General features: G+C 58.8%; 1 protein-coding gene across 3 annotated transcripts in view; it reads left to right on the forward strand.

The window, feature by feature from the left end:
- Grik5 (glutamate ionotropic receptor kainate type subunit 5) overlaps window positions 1-6,055 on the forward strand; it is a 64,361-nt gene extending 58,306 nt beyond the window's left edge. For all 3 annotated transcript variants that reach the window (XM_052168967.1, XM_052168957.1, XM_052168979.1), the window contains 4 exons: window positions 192-417; window positions 1,684-1,812; window positions 1,898-2,019; window positions 5,126-6,055. In XM_052168967.1, coding sequence (XP_052024927.1) covers window positions 192-417; window positions 1,684-1,812; window positions 1,898-2,019; window positions 5,126-5,551 — 903 coding nt within the window. In that variant the 3' untranslated portion in view covers window positions 5,552-6,055. The remainder of the gene's footprint in view (window positions 1-191; window positions 418-1,683; window positions 1,813-1,897; window positions 2,020-5,125) is intronic.
- Window positions 6,056-9,885: the final 3,830 nt, after the last annotated feature.

Raw genomic sequence — 9,885 nt, forward strand, 5'->3', positions numbered from 1 at the left:
CTTCACCTGGTGGATGGGATCTAAGGAGGGTCAGTACTGGGCAGCGCAGAGGGGAGGGGCGAGGAGGCCACTGGAGGGTTGGGCCAAGGATTGAGCTGTCATCAGGAAGGAGGGAGGCGGAAGGTGAGGAACTCACAGGGGAAGGGTCAGAGCGGCCCTCACCTGTCTCCCTTCACACTCGCTCTGCCAAGAACTCGCGGTACCAGACGTACCAGCGGATGTGGAACTACATGCAGTCGAAGCAGCCCAGCGTGTTTGTCAAGAGCACAGAGGAGGGAATCGCCCGCGTCCTCAACTCCCGCTACGCCTTCCTGCTGGAGTCCACCATGAACGAGTACCACAGGCGCCTCAACTGCAACCTCACCCAGATCGGGGGCCTCCTCGACACCAAGGGCTACGGCATCGGCATGCCGCTGGGTGCGTGGGGCGGGGCGCGGGGCGCACGGACCAAGGTGGGGTGGGGCACGGGGCGCACGGACCAAGCTGAACCAGTGAGCCCAGGAGAGCTCGCGCCTTCCATAGAGAACGTGCCGTGTGGCCCTGGGCAGGTGCAGTCACCATCCCGAGCCTCTGCACCTCGAGCATGCAGAAAGTCTGCCTAGAAGCCAGTGAGGGAGTTCTGCGACTTTGCACGTGCACCTTTGCAAACATGAGCTATGAGGCGCAACACCTCCATCCTTGTTAATGTGTGTGAGTGCGCTGTGCTGTCTTCAGACACACCAGAAGAGGGCATCGGATCCCATCACAGATGGTTGTGAGCCACCATGTGGGTGCTGGGACTTGAACTCAGGACCTCTGGAAGAACAGCCAGTGCTCTTAACCTCTGAGCCATCTCTCCATCCCTGATTGTCTTTTTCCTTTGAGACAAAGTCTTGTCATCAAGTAGGTCAGGCTCTAGATGAGGATGGCTTTGAAACTCGCAATTCTCCTGCCTCCACTTCCCAAGTACATATATACATGCAGCACCATGCTCAGCTAGGTCTTGGTTTTCCTTGCTGCGTGTCCTCTACACGGTGTGTGCATCCTAGCTCAGAGCGGGTACGTGGTGAGTGCAGGAAGGACGGGGAGAGGCGGAACGGCTTAAACTTCAGGACACACTTGCTAGGCAGGGCTCGGTGCTAGAAACGAAAACACTAGTTTGTTTCCAAACTTTGGTAATGTCTGGTAACCACGGTGAGCCCAAGGGGAGGACACGAAGGGGAAGGAGGGGGATATAGAAGCACTGTGTAAGGAGGCACTCAGCCAGCTGCCCCGATGCCCTTCCCGGTGCAGACCAGCAAGCCCTAGCGCAGCCACGTGCTGTGAGGCAGGTGTAGCAGCAGACTGGGCGGGAAGGGAGGATTTGCTGCCATTCTCGGTAAAGCGACCCGGGGAGCCGGTGGGTTGCAGAGACCCAGGGGGAAAGGGCGTTCCAGGCAGAAGTGAGGGCCTAAAGCAGGTCTGGGGCTTGTCAGGAGGCCAGTGGGGCTGGGCTGGGTGAGCCTTGGGTGGGGCTCTTAGGAACGGCAGGCAGCGCCATCCCGGGAGAACCACATTCTAGCTGCAGTTGGAGTGGAGGGCTAGCCTGCTGCTCAGAGCGCACCTTCCCTCCCTCCCTCTGTCCAATAGAAGCTGGGAGAAGTGGCAGGGCAGGCGGGGTTTGGGGTAGTGGGGCCCATGGCGAACCCTCGCGTGCTCCCTCAGGCTCCCCGTTCCGGGATGAGATCACGCTGGCCATCCTGCAGCTCCAGGAGAACAACAGGCTGGAGATCCTGAAGCGCAAGTGGTGGGAGGGCGGCCGGTGCCCCAAGGAGGAGGACCACAGGGCCAAAGGTCAGCCGCCCTCTTCCTGCCCGTGCCTGCCCTTCCCCAGAAACCCCTGGGGCCCGGGCCCACACGCCAGCTGTGTCCACCTCAGGTTTGGGCATGGAGAACATTGGCGGTATTTTTGTCGTGCTGATCTGCGGCCTCATCATTGCTGTCTTCGTGGCGGTCATGGAGTTCATCTGGTCCACGCGGAGGTCAGCGGAGTCCGAGGAGGTGAGGAGAGTGACCAAGGTGCGGGGGGAAGCAGGGGAGACCCCTAGGGACATTAAGGGCCCAGAGTGATGCATGGTAGACGCTTGGATGAAGGAGGTCGGGGGGCCAAGAGGCGAGAGACAAGCTAAGAGAGTCCAGGTCAGAGAGCGCGTGCGCATGCGCGGGACAAAGGTAGACTATGGGAAAGGACAGAGGAGGATTCAAGGAACTGCAGAAGGAAGGGTGTGAGGACCCCAGAGTCTGAGAGCAGGATATTGAAATGAAAACGGCTGGTGTGGGGTACGCTCAGGATCAGCAGTTCAAGACTTCTCATCTACATAGCAATGAGTTCAAGTCCAGCTCCAGCTACTCAAGTTTCTATTTGAGAGTGGCAGAGGCAGGCGGGTGGACAGAGCACGGTGGCTTTGTGATCCCAGCACCTGGGAAGCCAAGGGTGACTGGTGCCACAGGTGGCATCAGCCTTGAGAGTGGCAGCACTCAGGAGGACCCCATCCGCGGATCACAGCCGTGGAGGACCGTCGTCGTCGTCGGGAGCTCTTTTAGTCCTCGTGGTCTCCCAGAGGAGTGGCACACGTCCAAAGCCGGGGGGGGGGGGGGGGGGAAGGGCGGAGGGGAAGGGGAGTGGGGGGGGAGCGGGGGAGGACGTGCTGGGCCAGGCTTCACTAGGGTTTCCCTGGAGGGCAGGGCAGAGAATAAATACAACAGAGAGGGGCAGGGAAGTTCGGAGGGAAAGGACAGGGGGCGGACTGGCTGTTGTGAATCTTGGTAGGTTTGGAATATGGGGACTGTTTGGTTGGTTGGTTGGTTGGCTGGTTTGTGTGGTGTTGAGGATGGAGCCCAGGGCCTCGTGTGTGCCAGGCATGTGGCCGCCATGAAGCCTCGACCACTGAGCTACAGCCTCACCCTTACGTTTTAAGACTTTTAAGACAGGCGCTCACTAAGTTGTCCTGTCCTGCCTTGAATTCACCCCTCAGCCCAGAATGGCCTTGACCTTGAATCCTCCTGTCTCAGCCTTCTAAGAAGCTAGGGTCAAAGGTCAGCAGCCCCAGGCCCCTCTAGATTCACTACTATTTGGTTTGAGGTCAACCCATTGATCTCTAAAACACGTTGGTTCTGAGCGGTCTAGCCTTCCACCCTCCTGGGACAGCAGACACCCTGGGTCAGGATCAAAAGCACGCTGCACACACTTAGTGGCGGCTGGCAGCCGGCCGCCCAGTTCCTCGAAGGAGGGCCTCTTCTTGGGGCTGCTAAGTGCCCTCTGCAGCTCACTGCTGCCAGCAAGCCATCCGGGCAGGAGCAAGGCAGGGGGGATGGGCCATTCTGGCCACTTCCTGACACTCAGAGCAGCCCTGATACAAGGTCAGAGGACTGAGGGCCGAGACTTAGACACTAGACACCATATCACCCAAATGTGCACTTCCCCCACTCCAAGATTTATTGTTGGTTTGGTTTTTGTTTTAGTTTGCGGATGAGTATCCCCACAGCATAGCCCAGACTTTGGACTCGAGGTGCAGTCAGAGGCCAACTTTTGGGAGTCAGTTCTCTCCCTCTGCCATGTGGGTCCAGAGATGGCACTTGGGCCATCAGCCTCCAGGGCTGAGCCGTCTTACTGACCCCAGTTTGGATTTTTGAGACAAGGTCTTGTCATGTAGCCCCTGCTGGCTTGGAACTCACTATGTAGCTTATGCTGGCCTGAAACTTAGAGTGATCCTCCTGTCTCAGCTTCTAAAGCGCTGGGATTTGAGGTACGTGTCATCACACACAGCTCCAACGTTTGTAAACACAACCCCTTCTCCGATGTCCCCCGGGATGTCTGGTAGTGCCATAAAGCCCATGTCCGAGCTGCACTCAGTCCTGCCGGGAGGCAAAGCCGGCTCCTGTCGCTCAGGGCAAGAGTGGCCTTCCTTCTTAGTGGGGTCCTTCCTCAGCACACCCCGGGCTCCTCTCCACAGCACAGCCCACAGACTGTTCACATGCCTCTGCTCCAACCTGCCCCAGTGGTGTGTGTGTGTGTGTGTGTGTGTGTGTCTGTGTGTGTCCCCGCCCCACCTCCTCCCAGGTCTCCCTCCAGTCGGTTCTCAGCACAGCCCAGGCCATCTGACAAAGCCGGCAGCCCGTACCTCAGCTCTTCAGGGGCTCCTGCTGGACCCAGAAGTAAACCAAAAGCCTTGTAAAGTCCCGACGGCCTCACCCAGCTGGTCTCCGGCCCTCTGGCCTCCTCTCCTCATTCCTCCCCCGCCAGGCCAGGCCTCACCTCAGTACTCATGTCTGCACTGGAGAAGGCCCAGGCCCTTTATCATGGGCCTCACCCTTTATATAAGGTCTCTCTCAGGGCTTCCTCACCTGCTCTGCCTCACGGACAGACAGACAGCATCCTGCCCATCCACACTCTGTTATTTCTCTCTGAGGCACTTATCTGACGGAATGTGTTTGTTTTGTTTTTTGGATTTGGTTTTTTCGAGACAGGGTTTCTCTGTGTGGCCCTGGCTGTCCTGGAACTCACTCTGTAGACCAGGCTGGCCTCGAACTCAGAAATCCGCCTGCCTCTGCCTCCTGAGTGCTGGGATTACAGGCGTGCGCCACCACTGCCCGGCGGGATGTCTATGTTTATATTTGATATTTTCTGTCTCTGCATACTTGAGGAGGGCTGAGGGGTTTGTTTCTGGTTGGTTGGTTGGTTTTGGTTTTGGTTTTGGTTTTTCCCTCCATTCCTGGGGATGGAATCCAGAACCTTCAACATTTTGGGCAAACCCTCTACCACTGACCTATAACCCAAGTCCTAAGAGTTCTGTTTCATTCTTTGCTATAACTCAGGTGCCTGGCACTCAGTAAATATGCCCTGAGGTAGTGTGGGGCAGACATGGTGCAAGGGGCGGTTGTGGCAGGCAGAACATACTGTTTCAAACACAAGAGTCAGAAAGGAAAAGGCAGATTCGGGGACAAACCCAAGGAAAGATGGAGCCGAGAGGGATACAAGGGATGGTGGGGGTGCTGACGGAACAGAATTGGAAGGAAGTGGAGGGAGAGGTGCAGAAAGGAGGTGGGGGCGGGAAGGAGGGGATGCGGCGGCCTCGCAGTGACTGTCCCGCCCCCCACCCCCCACCAGGTGTCGGTGTGCCAGGAGATGCTGCAGGAGCTGCGCCACGCCGTGTCTTGCAGAAAGACCTCGCGTTCCCGCCGGCGCCGGCGCCCTGGTGGCCCGAGCCGGGCCCTGCTGTCGCTGCGCGCGGTCCGCGAGATGCGACTCAGCAACGGCAAGCTCTACTCGGCCGGCGCGGGCGGGGACGCGGGCGCACACGGGGGTCCGCAGCGCCTCCTGGACGACCCCGGGCCTCCTGGGGGACCCCGACCCCAGGCTCCCACGCCCTGTACGCACGTGCGCGTCTGCCAGGAGTGCAGGCGCATCCAGGCGCTGCGAGCTTCGGGGGCCGGGGCGCCCCCGCGTGGCCTGGGCACCCCAGCCGAAGCCACCAGCCCGCCTCGGCCGCGGCCAGGCCCCACCGGACCCCGCGAGCTGACCGAGCACGAATGACCGTGGACGGGGCCGGGCGTGCACCCCGACTGACTGCAGGGACGCGATGCGCCTCGGGCGGACAGGACGCCGCGATTTTGCCTTCAATTCCTGGTGAAGTCCGAGCCCGGCTCCGGAGCAGGCCTGCGCCTCCTAGTGGACTCCAGCGAGGGTGTCACGGACGCCCGCATTCCATCCCGCGCCGCGGGAGGAGCGCAGAGACCGAGGACTCTAAGGGCCGCGGACTGTGGGGGCCGCTCCCGGAGTTGGAAAGCGGTCCGCGGGGAGGACCCCAACCTGGGACTGCCCAGATGCCCCAAGACTTGACACGGCTCTCCACACTTCTGGAGGTGGGGAGGGCCTCTGGACATGTGGGTGTCCCCTGGTGCCCTCTCTTCTCTTTCTCTCTTTTTTGGGGGGAGAAACCTCAGAATTTCTATGAGACGCCCCCAGGGAGAGGGTCTCTTGGGTCCCTATACCTCCCCCTGCCACATCTCAGTCCCCGTTGGAATAAAAAAAGAACAAAACCCCAAAACAGGGAATACCTTGGTTTTATTTTCTGGGGGTGGAAGGTCAAAGGACGTTTTTAGACCTTGGGAGTTTGCCGAGAAGAGCAAGGGATTTGCACACTCGCCACGTTGCACAATGCCCGCTGCGTGCCGGTCAGCTCGGGTCCCAGCAGCCGCCCCCTCTCCCTCGACCTTCTCTCGGGGCAGAAGGAGGCTGCGACAGAGACCCTGAGACAGATGGAGAGATGCGGGATCTGGAAGGGCGGAGCCACTGGGAGGGAAAGAATGAAACCAGACGGGGCTGGGGGATGGGAGAGCCTGGGATTTGTTCCTGTTAAAGCCTGAGGTGGCATCTATAGTGGCAATGTGGGACTGGGCTATAGCGAACTGAGAACTTGGGGGTCGCGTGTGTGTGACCCCTGTGAAGCCACCTTCGAGAGTGACTAGCCCTTGAAGTCATACCCCTCTCCAGCCCTCAAGAGAGGAAGTGAGGAAGGGTGGAGGGGCAAGGGGACTGGGGGCTGGCTGAGCAGAGAGAAGGGTGGGTCTGCCTTCCGTCCTCGCCTTCCTCACCACTCTGGAGGGTTCTCTGGAGAAAGGACGACTGAAGGTCACACAGCCGGAGCCAGAACGAGGCCGAGCAGAGACGGGAGAGAGAAGCAGCGGGGGTGGGGGTGGTGTGAGGAAGAGGCCGACGTGGAGAGAAGAGGAAAAAGATCTTGATGCAGACAGAATGGGTGAGGGCGGGCAGAGAGAGAGAGGCTCAGAGAGGCGAAGATGGCAGAAGGGGACACATTCCTGGGGGCGTGACTCCAATGAAACAGGGAAGGAGAGGGGTGCAAGGAATTAAGGTGACAGACAGGAAGTCATAGAAAGCTAAAAAAGACCGTAGGGGACCCGAAGAATGAAGAAGACCAGATTAAGAATCTGCCACTGGCGCAGCCTGCCTGCCCTTCAGCCTTTACAAGGACTTGGGAGCTGTCCGTTCAGCACCCCGCTGCCTGCCTAGCGCCCAGAAACGCAGGGCCTGTCTGGTCAGCCTTCCTTGGTTCCACCCCCACGTTCCCCCCCCCCCGCAGAAGGACACGCCCCAGTGTCCCCCCCCCGAACCCTCCCGGGTCAGGCTGCTTCGTGCGGTGTCCTCAGTCTCCAGACTTTTGCTGTGTGTGTCACCCCAGGCCAGGCCCAGCATCTTGGCTGTCTCCGTATCTCTGAGAGGTGATTACCCTGTCCTGGACGCAGTGGAAGTGGCTACCGTTGCGGATTTCCTGTTTGTACCCTCCGCCTTTGTGCTTTCTCTATTTCTGAGCCCGCCGAATTTCTCCACTTCTTCTCTCTACGTTTGTCAAACCTATCCTCCGTCCAGCAATCCGAGGTGCCCCGTGTCTCTGTCACCCTCGCTGAACAAGCCTGCCACAGTCTCCCTGGCTGTCCATCTCTGCCTTGACAAATCCTCTGTCATGCTTCTGTAATCCTCTCTCGATCTGGGTGTCTCCTGTCCGTATCCCTTCTCTCTCTCCTTCCTCCTGTCGCTGAGCTCCTCCGCCCTCCTCCATCCCTGTGACCTTCCAAAGTCTTCTCTCGCACCCCACCCCCACTTCTGCAGAGCCTCGCACTGGGAGCACGATGCGCCAGCCTTCAGTCTGGCCAGCCTGGAGTCTAAGGAAGCATTACATGAAGGAGCTCGAGTCTGTGTCTGGGGTGTGACCTCCAGCCCAGTTAGAAGGCAGGAGGGGCGTGTGTCTCCTGAGATCTCCGACCCTCCCATCCCACCCCTGCCCCAGCCTTCCCTGCATCTCTATCCTGTCCTCTGTGGACCAGGCACAGACCTCCAGGCTTATTACGTCTTGAGAGAAGGAAAGGATAAATGGATAAATGCTGGTACAATCCCCCCATCCCAGGGGGTAAGGAACAGACTTAAGGAAGGGGTGTCTGAGAGCCATGCACCTGAACTAAAAGGTGGGGCTCCTCCTCCTTCCCTCGATTCCATGGCAACAAGCCGGATCTGCAGGCCCAACCTCCTTTGCTAGAGTCAGCCTCCCTGTTACCATGGCAACAAGGGGTAGCAGGAGGGATGGGAACGGGCCAGAGAACAGGATTGTGATGAGACTCTAGGTGCTGGGGAAGCCCCCCTCCTCCTTCTAACGTGGTACTACCTCTATTCCTGCCCAAAGCCATCGCGCTGTGTCTCTGTGCCCCTCCCTCCCCAGGGAGGTCAGGGTCATCTTAATCCCCGAACCCTTTTTAAGCAAGGTCTCACCATGTATTATTGTCTTGATGCTTGCTGTGCAGGCCTGGCTGGCCTTGAACTCATGAAGATCTGCCATAAAGACTGTGCTGGGATTGAGGGCGTGTTCCAATGCGGCCATCACATCCTTGATCTTAACATGCACCAGACCCTAACCCTGCACACCCTGCTCACTCGCTGCTCCCGGCCAGACTCTGATTCCTCAAGCTCGGATGTGGAGGTTAATGGGTGCTGTGTGTGTGTGTGTGTGTGTGTGTGTGTGTGTGTCAGGCCTGAGAGCATGGAAGAGCAGGAGTAGGGATACAAGCACACCCTTTTACACCCACAGGAGGACATGGGTGTGGTGTGTGGGAAGGGATGTTGGGATATGTCTGGAGATACAACAAACTCATACCTGACAGTGCAGTGATGTGGGGTGTGTGCGATGGTGTCCCCGGCTGAGCTCTGATTGGCTATGCTATGTGTGAGCGCATGCACACTTGGTCAATCTTTCACAGCAATTATCTGGCCGGTTTGTACTATAGGCCTTTGCTCATGCCCCAGCACACGGGGGTATGTACGTACGTGCGCGTGTGTTTGATGGTGTGCTTGTGCACCAGTGGCCTCAGGGGCCTCTGCGAGTGTCTGGAGGAAAGGTGGGTGCCATGCTTGCGCAGTGGTGCCAAGTGAAGCAATCGCTTGGCTCTCTGTGTGAGATGGCGCAAGGTCAGCCGTGGTGCAGCGTGGGAAGAGTCTGGGAGGTGGTGTTCTGAGCGTGTGGGCGCGCCACAGCACTTCCGCCTCGTGACTGGGCTTCTGTGGTGATGGGATGGATGTGAGCTCTTCGTGGAGTCCCCTTATGCTGGGTTTTGAGCCTCTGGTTGAAGGATTGTGATGGTGGTGGTGGTGGTGGTGGTGTGTGTGTGTGTGTGTGTGTGAAGGTGTGATTGGGATGTGGTTTGAGAGCCTTTGGCGGTTTATGTGGAGGTGATGGTGGTACCTAAATGTGGTAGGGGCATTTCCTGAACCTCCTGGTGTGTTCTTCTGTGTCTCCTTCGGGCTGTGTGTGGTGGAATGTCTTTGGTGGTTTAGTCTTGGGGACACAGTGCAGAGGCTCTTAGGACCCCCTCCCACCTCTGCATCACCCCTCCCCCGGCTCCCCACCATGCACCATCTTCTTCCTGAACAGTGTCAAACACAGACTCCTGGGGTCCCCTCTACAAACTGCAAGATGGTGGGGTGGTACTTTGGGGCCCTGCATTGCTGCAGTTCCCTGGGGCTTTCCTCCCACTCTGTATCCACCCCACTCCCCCAAAGAGGCAGATTCCGGGTTCTTCCACCCTCAAGTCCTCGGTCCCTAAGATCCTCCCAATATTGAAGGGGAGGGGTCTCTGGGTCCCCACCCTGGGGGTGTCCGGGATCCCCACCCCCACTGTACTCAGCTTCTCGGTGGCTCCGCCACTTTGCAGAAACAAGGTTGGAGCAGTGAGGGGGGAAGGGGAAGTACAGCTGCAGTACTGGGGGCCGGGCCTCAAGCTGTCCGTCTGCTCAGTGCTGCTCCTGATTGGCCGGAGCCCCCTCCCCCCGCGGGCGCGGGCATATGAGGAGGCGGAGGCCCC

The sequence above is a fragment of the Apodemus sylvaticus genome, chromosome 1 (assembly GCF_947179515.1).
Source record: "Apodemus sylvaticus chromosome 1, mApoSyl1.1, whole genome shotgun sequence".
Lineage (NCBI taxonomy): Eukaryota > Metazoa > Chordata > Mammalia > Rodentia > Muridae > Apodemus > Apodemus sylvaticus.